The sequence below is a fragment of the Lineus longissimus genome, chromosome 14 (genome assembly GCF_910592395.1).
Source record: "Lineus longissimus chromosome 14, tnLinLong1.2, whole genome shotgun sequence".
Taxonomy (NCBI): Eukaryota; Metazoa; Nemertea; class Pilidiophora; order Heteronemertea; family Lineidae; genus Lineus; species Lineus longissimus.
This window is the reverse complement of record NC_088321.1, coordinates 1,607,073-1,619,138: the sequence shown is the minus strand read 5'-3', so window position 1 is coordinate 1,619,138 and position 12,066 is coordinate 1,607,073. Positions and strand designations below refer to the sequence as shown.

General features: G+C 41.6%; 2 protein-coding genes across 7 annotated transcripts in view; one reads left to right on the top strand and one right to left on the bottom strand.

Annotated features, from left to right (window-relative positions):
* The window catches only part of LOC135498551 (tight junction protein ZO-1-like), a 95,035-nt gene that overhangs the window by 69,289 nt on the left and 13,680 nt on the right, over positions 1-12,066 (bottom strand). The gene's annotated exons all lie outside the window — the stretch shown is intronic.
* LOC135498552 (uncharacterized) lies at positions 3,120-11,662 on the top strand. 3 transcript variants are annotated; one of them, XM_064788830.1, is made up of 3 exons: positions 3,120-3,338; positions 3,595-3,852; positions 5,306-11,662. In XM_064788830.1, exon 3 carries the CDS (start codon positions 5,321-5,323, stop codon positions 7,478-7,480), a length of 2,160 nt encoding a protein of 719 aa, XP_064644900.1. In that variant the 5' UTR covers positions 3,120-3,338; positions 3,595-3,852; positions 5,306-5,320; the 3' UTR covers positions 7,481-11,662. The 3 variants fall into 3 exon arrangements, with proteins under 3 accessions (XP_064644900.1, XP_064644902.1, XP_064644901.1); XM_064788832.1 differs by lacking the exon at positions 3,595-3,852; XM_064788831.1 differs by lacking the exon at positions 3,120-3,338 and having other exon boundaries at positions 3,548-3,852.

Below are 12,066 nucleotides of genomic sequence, written 5' to 3'. Positions count from 1 at the left end.
CTGAGGTCAAACAATTAAAACAGCTGAGCTCAGCGATAAAAATACCCCAAATATTTCAAAGTCCGTGCCAATATTCGACAACCTCTAACATGTCTTATAATAATCAGCTGTTTCAATCTCCAGGCAGGGGTTGAATCAAAATATCACTGGCTGGAGATCAGTTAAGGTAGCAGACGATGAATGTGTCATGTGATCAAAACAAAGTCACATGATGAGATTGAGAAAACATCAACAAATTCAAGTTTTAGCCATTTGGTTCATATTTATCTTTTGGCCAGGTCCTTTTAATATATGATGCACAACCGGTATCTATTGTACTGAATATTGCATTACGGTGTGTATTGTCTATTGTAATGAATATTGCATTGCATTAGGCCATGGGAATGATTAATCCTGTTTACCGTCCGAGAGATTTAAAAAGATGATGAGGCTTCTTTTCATTTTTCATTATTCATTATCGGTTTACAGTCTGATTTACTGGTCAAAACACGCGATTCAGCAAGTTCCAGTAAATGGAAATCAGGTCGGTCATCAACATGAGGCATTGAAAAAATGTCATTATTATGATGAAGAGCCTACCCTGCCAAGTTTTTATTGTGTTTTTCAATCATTTAAGGTAAAGATGAACCACTGGAAAGATTATTTAAATAAAAAAATGATGGCAACAATAAAATAAATAGATTTTTTTTAAAAATAATGAAAATATTTCATGTTCGTTCAGAACCCATGTGGGAGGTGGACGGTAAACAGGATTAATAATTCCCATGGGAGAGGTTCAAAAGGCTCTCGAGGGGGGCAAAATGATCAATTTCTTTTGAAATTTCCATGGACATTCATGATAAAAACCACATTTTTGGCGACCCTTGGGACAGAGCCCCCCCCCCCCCCCCACAGGATGCACTCATGTTTTGCTCTCTCTTGCTCTGCACTTTATCTTATGTATTGTTGTGAATCTATAAATGTAATGTTCTCCCTAGGTGAGGTTCAAATGATAAATAATTCCGCTTTTTGTGAATTGGTGCTGCCAACTGGTGTTTTGTAGCAGAACTAAAATGTCCTCCTCCAATTTAAAGGGGATATGATCACTTCTGGTTTCGAGTTTCAGAAACTGAAGGGAGATGTTTACTCTACCTTTATCTTGTTACCATGGAAACTCACCTGAAAAGACAAAAGAAGACAACAGTCAATAATTTTAGAGAAATGTGAAATCTGGAGACAAAAAAAAGACTTTTAAGCACCCTGCCTATTTATAGACTGTGTGCTTTTCTCCCAAGCTCTGTTTTCTAGCTGATTCACTGAAAATATCTGGAGTTAACTCTTGATGATTTTCAAATAGTTTCATTTTTATAAACGGTAAAGTGCCCTCGCACACTGAAGATTTTTGTCGCAGAGATCTGCATCATCACTTGCAACACTCATCTCACAAGAATCAGTAATCGCGGAAGCCAGTGACGATTATCCAATGAACGTTTCAACCCAGACAAACAATTATTCAATTGCTCATCGCGCTGATAATTGTTGCAGGTCTCTCATTTGCGGGGAGGGCAAGTAGATAAAAACTTCAATGCTCCTCATGACTGTGGCTACGATGAGCTTTTGAAAAAACACAGAGACACCCAAGCGGATATTAGGTCGCATATGGCTAGTTGGGGCCCATCTAAGTTTGGTAACACAGAAACACCCAAGCGGATATCAGGTCGCATATGGCTAGTTGGGGCCCATCTAAGTTTGGTAACACAGAAACACCCAAGCGGATATCAGGTCGCATATGGCTAGTTGGGGCCCATCTAAGTTTGGTAACACAGAAACACCCAAGCGGATATCAGGTCGCATATGGCTAGTTGGGGCCCATCTAAGTTTGGTAACACAGAGACACCCAAGCGGATATCAGGTCGCATATTGCTGGCTGGGGCCCATCTAAGTTTGGCTGGCCACTCATGCCAAAAAAAATGTTCTGGTCCATGGAGGTCAAGCAGTGTTCTCCACAAGGCTATTTGTCAGGGTGGCCCACCCTACCTTGGAAGAGCCAGCCTACCTTGCTCTAGAACTTTGTAGAGGGTTCCTATAGGGCCACCCGACCTCAAATTGTTGGCCACCCTACCTTGTGTTGCACACTGGTAAAACGTCATGCAAATCAAGGGTATCACCCTTACCACCCTACCTTGGAAGAGCCAGCCTACCTTGCTCTAGAACTTTGTAGAGGGTTCCTATAGGGCCACCCGACCTCAAATTGTTGGCCACCCTACCTTGTGTTGCACACTGGTAAAACGTCATGCAAATCAAGGGTATCACCCTTACCACCCTACCTTGGAAGAGCCAGCCTACCTTGCTCTAGAACTTTGTAGAGGGTTCCTATAGGGCCACCCGACCTCAAATTGTTGGCCACCCTACCTTGTGTTGCACACTGGTAAAACGTCATGCAAATCAAGGGTATCACCCTTACCACCCTACCTTGGAAGAGCCAGCCTACCTTGCTCTAGAACTTTGTAGAGGGTTCCTATAGGGCCACCTGACCTGAAATTGTTGGCCACCCTACCTTGTGTTGCACACTGGTAAAACGTCATGCAAATCAAGGGTATCACCCTTACCACCCTACCTTGGAAGAGCCACAAGGACAACCCTGGGACTGACAAGTACAGTAGAACCTCTCTATTAGAGATACCCTCGGGACTGACAAGTACTGTCCTCAATATAGAGGTGGCCTGATTAGAGAGGTCAAATTAAATGGAAACAACTATTTGGGACCAAACGTAGTGTCCTTAATAGAGAGGTTGTCATTAATAGAGAAGTTTTCCTTAATAGAGCGAGTGTCCTTAATAGAGAGGTGTCCGCTAATGGAGGTTCCACTGTACAATACAAAGTCGGTCGGAGCACCCATGAATGACGTGGGTCGTTACTTTTCAATGAGGAACATATTCACTACCTGGGACAAGCATAAATGACTTCGACCTCATACCCCAAATAATCTCTTTCAAATTCAAATAGACATCTTTTTCAAACGTGATATTTCACGGAATGATTTCCCCAAATCCGTTCGGCGAATCAGTCATTAGCTTTGTGAAAAAGTCTATAAATACCCTTGCCCCCAACAGCAATCAACATTACTTCATGGAGTCAGCCATGTTGAAGCGTACATGGCAGAGATAAGGAAAGATACAAAACTAAGCACGATGGTAAAAAGACAAAACTCAAATCAAGGAGATTATAATCAGCACTACCGCTGGAAGAACAGCAGCTAAAATCACCAATGACTTTGTGAAGTTCTTTCAGTGACGTTGGAAAAAGTAACCAGTCTTTCAAATTCAAATGTGAAAATAAACTATCACATATGCATAGAGGTAAGTACACTCAGAACATTTTCTTCTTCACATGCCTGCTTTGTTCCCCAGCAATGATTGAGAGGGCTGTTTGACGGAGTATCTCGATCTCGACTTGGTCCTAATTTGCTCTCTTCAACAGGTGCAGGCAGCTGTTGATGAAGACTTGGGAGTTTCTTAATTGCCGTTCTGGTTATTTGCCATATCTATGAGCCGTACAGCATTACGGATTCCAAACAAACGGTCAATAAACCTACTGAACATCTTGTTCCTCCAGACAACACCAGATGTCAGCACTGCTACATTTCCCAGAAACAGATTCCTGGAATCCATTCCTATCTTGATCAGGAAGTTCACCTCAAGGGTGCGGCATAACATAGCCACTAAAACAATATGAGAACCAAGCCACGGCTGAACAATCAACGAGAGGCGAATTTCTACTGGTTCTAACATTATATAGGAAAAGTTGGGGACCCAAAGTGAGATATACTGTCTAAAATCCTGAGTCAAGAGCCAATAATCATCAGAGAGAGCTGTGAGTATGAAAACATTAGTAGGCTTGTCCATAACTTCTGATCAAATACTCCTCTTCGAAATTTCTGTCCCTGATATGACGATGGTTCAGTTTTGAGAAATTCGAGAAGTCTCACGTGTGACTGATCTGACCTCATTTTAGTTACTTTTGGTCATGTTTCATACAAACACTAAAATATAACAAAGGAGTGTATATGTAGCTGACATAACTCTATTGATTCAAGAAGGCCTTGTCTTGGAGAAGCTTCTGCAAAAGACCTCTTGCAGTTATCTCTTATACTTTTTTTTCTGGGGGTCTGAAGAGGGGGTGTTGGGGGGTGAAACACCGCCAGTGAAGGTGTTAAACAAGTCTGGTTGACCATTTACTGTGGGATGGCTTGAAAATAAGGCCATTACTAATCATGTGTCTCTGGAGGTCTTTGTCAGGTCCCTTGTGTGTGTGCGATTTGAATTGATTTTCGTTATGGCGAACCACTTTTTGGGCGTTAGCCATTGTTCAAGCACATAAAATTCAATTTAGGGGAGCTGTCGCGCTTGAGAGTGATCGATCATGTCTCCCTTCAAGAACTGGTTTCTTGCTATAAGCTCAGCATCAGGTACCCAGAAACCTCAGCCTTTGGACCTTTTATAATTGGGAGTCTCAAGGTGACATCTACAGAAGTGTCAGTAAACTGGTGCTCCAGACATAATGGCCTTTAGATGTGTCTAAAGTCAATGCATATACTGATAAGGCCACGTGTTTTTTATTTCTTGGTTTACGGGACCGACCGACTTGCTTTTTTGGGATTTTGGAAAAAAATAAAATCTGAAAATCATCGATTTTTTTATTTTATTTTCCGCCCGACCCATCATAATTAGATAAAATAATGAGAAATAAAATAAAATCCACTGTATAGAGCAGTGTGATAACCAATGTTTGTGCACTTTCACAACTTATCAGCCATCTAGATGAAAGAAATAGCCCCGACTAAGACATTGCGCCTTGTTCTGAAAAAAAGTGAACTTTGATTCCAGCAGTATTTGGTTAATTTTATTTCTTCCGATCATACATAGCTATGTGGGTTATTTTTATTTTTTATTTTATTTCGACCACCCGACCATACATTTTTAAAAGCTCTTCCCGTAAACCAAGAAATGAAAAACATGTAGCCTAAAGGCCAACATGTGGCCTATATTGCTGCTTTTGTTCATCTAATATTTGCTTGAGAACAGTACCACTTGACATCGTGATCCAAATTGTTCAGGCACCCAGACTCAAAATAAAAAAACAACAGCGAATATTTATTCACGTTGGTCTGTTGGAGAAGAGGTAAATAGATTTTTGTCAGGTGGAAGATTGTGTTTTTTTACTGTTCATTTTTCACTATTCCTAACACCGAGGAAACTCTTAGGAAAGACAATGATCCACTATCAAATACTGTGCATGTTCTTTGATTTCTGTTCTTTAATTTCAGGTTAGAAAACGCAGGATGATGGCGTCGAACACAACAAAAGTCATCAACGTTTGCCCAGTGTGCCTTGATTCCAAACCACTAAAGATAGTTGGCCGATGCAAGCACTGTTTTTGTACTGAATGCATCTTGATCACTCTTGGAAGCCATGAAGGTGACGAGTTTCCCTGCCCGACGTGTAAGGTGGAGTGCCCTCGCCCGTGGGACGGTGTCAAGGGAATGGTGGATTTCACCGGGGAGGACGTGGCAGTTGTGGACACTGTGGTGAAAACTGGGCGAAAAGGAGGATCAGGGGAAAAAGAACTTCAACCAATGGGTAGAGGGAAGGGTAGAGGGAAGGCTGGGGCAGAAACAGAACGTCCTCCGAACAAAAGAAGAGGACTAGGGAACGGAGAAAAGAGAGATGGAAACAAAGCGGGTATTACGATGGATGTAAAATGTACGATCTGTCACCACAAGAAGAAGGAGGTCCAAGCTGTGAACTTGTGCGTTGAATGCGGCAACCTTCATATCTGCGAGGAGTGCACAAAGGTCCATGCGAGGAATAAAGCGACGCAGGGACATGTCGTGGTGCGGTTTAGGTCTGAGACGAAGCAGCAGGATGCCATGTGTGAGAAACACGACTCCTCCTTGAACAGTTTTTGTCATGAATGCGGAACAGCTGCGTGTATGGTCTGTGTTATGCTTGACCATGGAGAGCACACCGTGGAAAAGCTTGTAGATGTTGTTGACAAAAAGGTTGCTGAAATGAAAGTCACTTTAGAAAAAAAGCAGGAAAAGCTTGAAGAATTCAAGAACTTGAAGAAAGACTTAGCACTACTGAAACTAATCGTGCCTGAGGTTGACAAGCAGGATATTTTGATTAAAGAAATTGAGGATCATGCCCAGAAGTGTATCGAACAAATCACAAAATGGAAGGAGGGGTTGAAAGAACAGGTCAAGGCGGACTACAAAGTTGTCAAGGACATTCCAGTTGGATTTGAGAAGTTGTCAGAGATGGTTGAGGAACTGCAGGCGCCCACTGAGAGAGCAGGGAGACTGCTTACAGAGACTGAGTATGACCCGGAATATCTTTACAAACTGACTGCATTGAAGCAGGAGATGGATGCTATGGTTGATGGAGAGGGTGACATTGAAGAAAAGGGGTATAGAAAACAGCTACGTGTGCTATATGGAAAACACCACACCTTTTTTCCGCAGGAAATACCTTTGAGTTTTGGAAGATTGGACTGTGCTTACGAAGAAGAAGAAGAAGAAGAAGAAGATGAAGAAGACTTTTATGCATATGACTCTACGGAAATCTTCGAGAAGACCATGCAAGTGTCTTCAGAGGATATGTTTATTCCATGTGTAGCAAACCTTGGTCAAATGTTTGCAGTCGCTCATCCAACAAGATTAGGGGAACCATCATTGGCCATAGACATCTACAAACTCCCTGGCACCCTAAAACGCACCTTCAAGGATCACGTCCCCCCGCTGTATGACATGTCGTCCACTCCCGATGGTAAACTTGCTGTACTTTCCAACGGTACAGGAGGCACTGGATGCAGCGTCAAACTGTTTGATCCAGACGCTGGTTACATCAGCTCCACCCGTGATATCGACATAACAGAACCACTTTCCCTTGGTGTGACCCTACAACACCAGTACGTCATCCTTGGAGGGAACGAAGAGGGGCAGAAAGTTATAACTGTTGTTGACAAGAGTGGTGTTGTGGAACATACACATATAATTTACAAAGACTCCAAGAGTGAATCTGATGCAGCCTCCACTGTTGCAGTACATATCCCCAAAAGGATAACATGTGGGGGAAGATTCGTCTTCGTCACCGGGGACATCTATAGGGCTGTTTATGTGATCACAGACACAGAAATACATGTACTTAAGACGAGGGAAGCCCATCAGGATGTCAAATCTATAGATATCTCAGCAACAATATGGGACGATATCTTTTTTTTTGATGTTTATTCAGATAAGGTTTGGATGGAGATGCGCAAGTCGGATACGGATGATGTGAGCAAGAGTAAGTGGCATTTCAGAGGTTGGAGCAAAATATGTGATCTTGAGCCTGGAGATGAAAGACCAATAAGGTTCTCTGCTGGAGATACTCACCTCGTTATGGGTCATGGTCAAACAATCAGGGTGCACAAGATTCCACAACGTTTGTTAAAAATTTGAAATCTGTGATTGAATTTGAAAATTCAAATTGTATTTATGCGTGCTGAATATAATTTTCAACAATGCCAGCGTTGAGACATATACAAACACTAAACATACCAAGTTTCAGCAAATTTGCATGCACGATAACGGCACTATGGCATTGTGTATAACTGCATTTCTATTTTCCTGACCAATGATTAAATGCAACGGTGTACCCCTTACAAACATCTTTGGGACTGACAATGCTGTCCTTAATAGAGAGGTGTCCTGATAACAGAGGTCAAGTTGTACAGAAATGGCCCATTTTGTATCTATGGTTGACAAGCAGGACATTTTGAGATTAATTTCTTTCGAAATTTCCATGGAAAATCATGATAAAACCACATTTTTGGCGACCCTTTGGGGCAGAGCCCCCCCCCACAGGATGCACTCATGTTTTGCTCTCTCTTGCTCTGCACTTTATCTTATGTATTGTTGTGAATCTATAAATGTAATATTCTCCCTAGGTGAGGTTCAAATGATAAATAATTCCGCTTTTTGTGAATTGGTGCTGCCAACTGGTGTTTTGTAGCAGAACTAAAATGTCCTCCTCCAATTTAAAGGGGATATGACCACTTCTGGTTTCAAGTTTCAGAAACTGAAGGGAGACGTTCACTCTACCTTTATCTTGTTACCATGGAAACTCACCTGAACAGACAAAAAAAGACAACATTCAATAATTTTAGAGAAATCACATTTTCTTGTCCAAGAACAATTAGTCGAATGGCTCGACAAACCACACATAGATGTCTGAGGTCAAACAATTAAAACAGCTGAGCTCAGCAATAAAAATACCCCAAATATTTCAAAGTCCGTGCCAATATTTGACAACCTCTAACATGTCTTATAATAATCAGCTGTTTCAATCTCCAGGCAGGGGTTGAATCAAAATATCACTGGCTGGAGATCAGTTAAGGTAGCAGACGATGAATGTGTCATGTGATCAAAACAAAGTCACATGATGAGATTGAGAAAACATCAACAAATTCAAGTTTTAGCCATTTGGTTCATGTTTATCTTTTGGCCAGGTCCTTTTAATGTATGATGTACAACCGGTTTCTATTGTACTGAATATTGCATTACGGTGTCTATTGTCTATTGTATTGAATATTGCATTGTATTAATTGGTGTGTATTGTCTATTGTAATGAATATTGCATTGCATTAGGCCATGGGAATGATTAATCCTGTTTACCGTCCGAGAGATTTAAAAAGATGATGAGGCTTCTTTTCATTTTTCATTATTCATTATCGGTTTACAGTCTGATTTACTGGTCAAAACACGCGATTCAGCAAGTTCCAGTAAATGGAAATCAGGTCGGTCATCAACATGAGGCATTGAAAAAATGTCATTATGATGATGAAGAGCCTACCCTGCCAAGTTTTTATTGTGTTTTTCAATCATTTAAGGTAAAGATGAACCACTGGAAAGATTATTTAAATAAAAAATGATGGCAACAATAAAATAAATAGATTTTTAAAAAAATAATGAAAATATTTTTTATGTTCCTTCAGAACCCATGTGGGAGGTGGACGGTAAACAGGATTAATAATTCACATGGCCTTATAAGGTGTGTATTGTCTATTGTGTCTATTGTAATGAATATTGCATTGCATGATATGGTATGTATTGTCATGGAGGTAATACCTCCTGGCATTGTCAACGTTTTTCCGTGGCTTCGCTAGCTCTTTGGTCTTGGGGGGAGAGGTTCAAAAGGCTCTCGAGGGGGGCAAAATCATCAATTTCTTTCGAAATTTCCATGGAAATTCATGATAAAAACCACATTTTTGGCGACCCCTTGGGGCAGAGCCCCCCCCCCACAGGATGCACTCATGTTTTGCTCTCTCTTGCTCTGCACTTTATCTTATGTATTGTTGTGAATCTATAAATGTAATGTTCTCCCTTGGTGAGGTTCAAATGATAAATAATTCTGCTTTTTGTGAATTGGTGCTGCCAGCTGGTGTTTTGTAGCAGAACTAAAATGTCCTCCTCCAATTTAAAGGGGATATGATCACTTCTGGTTTCAAGTTTCAGAAACTGAAGGGAGACGTTTACTCCACCTTTATCTTGTTACCATGGAAACTCACCTGAACAGACAAAAAAAGACAACAGTCAATAATTTTAGAGAAATCACATTTTCTTGTCCAAGAACAATTAGTCGAATGGCTTGACAAACCACACATAGATGTCTGAGGTCAAACAATTAAAACAGCTGAGCTCAGCAATAAAAATACCCCAAATATTTCAAAGTCCGTGCCAATATTTGACAACCTCTAACATGTCTTATAATAATCAGCTGTTTCAATCTCCAGGCAGGGGTTGAATCAAAATATCACTGGCTGGAGATCAGTTAAGGTAGCAGACGATGAATGTGTCATGTGATCAAAACAAAGTCACATGATGAGATTGAGAAAACATCAACAAATTCAAGTTTTAGCCATTTGGTTCATGTTTATCTTTTGGCCAGGTCCTTTTAATGTATGCTACACAACCGGTATCTATTGTATTGAATATTGCATTACGGTGTCTATTGTCTATTGTATTGAATATTGCATTGTATTAATTGGTGTGTATTGTCTATTGTAATGAATATTGCATTGCATTAGGCCATGGGAATGATTAACCCTGTTTACCGTCCGAGAGATTTAAAAAGATGATGAGGCTTTTTTTCATTTTTCATTATTCATTATCGGTTTACAGTCTGATTTACTGGTCAAAACACGCGATTCAGCAAGTTCCAGTAAATGGAAATCAGGTCGGTCATCAACATGAGGCATTGAAAAAATGTCATTATTATGATGAAGAGCCTACCCTGCCAAGTTTTTATTGTGTTTTTCAATCATTTAAGGTAAAGATGAACCACTGGAAAGATTATTTAAATAAAAAAATGATGGCAACAATAAAATAAATAGATTTTTAAAAAAATAATGAAAATATTTCATGTTCGTTCAGAACCCATGTGGGAGGTGGACGGTAAACAGGATTAATAATTCCCATGGCCTTATAAGGTGTGTATTGTCTATTGTGTCTATTGTAATGAATATTGCATTGCATGATATGGTATGTATTGTCATGGAGGTAATACCTCCTGGCATTGTCAACGTTTTTCCGTGGCTTCGCTAGCTCTTTGGTCTTGGGGGGAGAGGTTCAAAAGGCTCTCGAGGGGGGCAAAATGATCAATTTCTTTCGAAATTTCCATGGACATTCATGATAAAAACCACATTTTTGGCGACCCCTTGGGACAGAGCCCCCCCCTCACTGGATCCACTCATATTTTGCTCTCTACACGTGCACTTTATCTTATGTATTGTTGTGAATCTATAAATGTAATGTTCTCCCTAGGTGAGGTTCAATTAATAAACAATTCTGCTTTTTGTGAATCGGTGCTGCCAGCTGGTGTTTCGTAGCAGAACTAAAATGTCCTCCTCCAATTTAAAGGGGATATGATCACTTCTGGTTTCAAGTTTCAGAAACTGAAGGGAGATGTTTACTCTACCTTTATCTTGTTACCATGGAAACTCACCTGAAAAGACAAAGAAAGACAACAGTCAATAATTTGAGAGAAATCTGAAACGGATATCAGGTCGCATATTGCTGGTTGGGGCCCATCTATGTTTGGTAACACAGAAACACCCAAGCGGATATCAGGTCGCATATTGCTGGTTGGGGCCCATCTATGTTTGGTAACACAGAAACACCCAAGCGGATATCAGGTCGCATATTGCTGGTTGGGGCCCATCTAAGTTTGGCTGGCCACTCCTGCCAAAAAAAAATGTTCTGGTCCATGGAGGTCAAGCAGTGTTCTCTACAAGGCTATTTGTCAGGGTGGCCCACCCTACCTTGGAAGAGCCAGCCTACCTTGCTCTAGAACTTTGTAGAGGGTTCCTATAGGGCCACCCGACCACAAATTGTTGGCCACCCTACCTTGTGTTGCACACTGGTAAAACGTCATGCAAATCAAGGGTATCACCCTACCTTGAGAAAACCCTGTGGAGAACACTGATCAAGATCACTTAACCTGAGCCCAGGTCTGATTGCGTGGTAGCCAGCGGTGTAACCACCAGGCTCTGATCATATGAGGCCCCTCCTGGGTTGTCCAAGGGATCGAACCCAGGTCCGATTGCGTGGTAGCCAGCGGTGTAACCACTAGGCTCTGATCATATGAGGCCCCTCCTGGGTTGTCCAAGGGATCGAACCCAGGTCCGATTGCGTGGTAGCCAGCGGTGTAACCACTAGGCTCTGATCATATGAGGCTCCTCCTGGGTTGTCCAAGGGATGGAACCCAGGTCTGATTGCGTGGTAGCCAGCGGTGTAACCACTAGGCTCTGATCATATGAGGCTCCTCCTGGGTTGTCCAAGGGATGGAACCCAGGTCTGATTGCGTGGTAGCCAGCGGTGTAACCACTAGGCTCTGATCATATGAGGCCCCTCCTGGGTTGTCCAAGGGATGGAACCCAGGTCTGATTGCGTGGTAGCCAGCGGTGTAACCACTAGGCTCTGATCATATGAGGCTCCTCCTGGGTTGTCCAAGGGATGGAACCCAGGTCTGATTGCGTGGTAGCCAG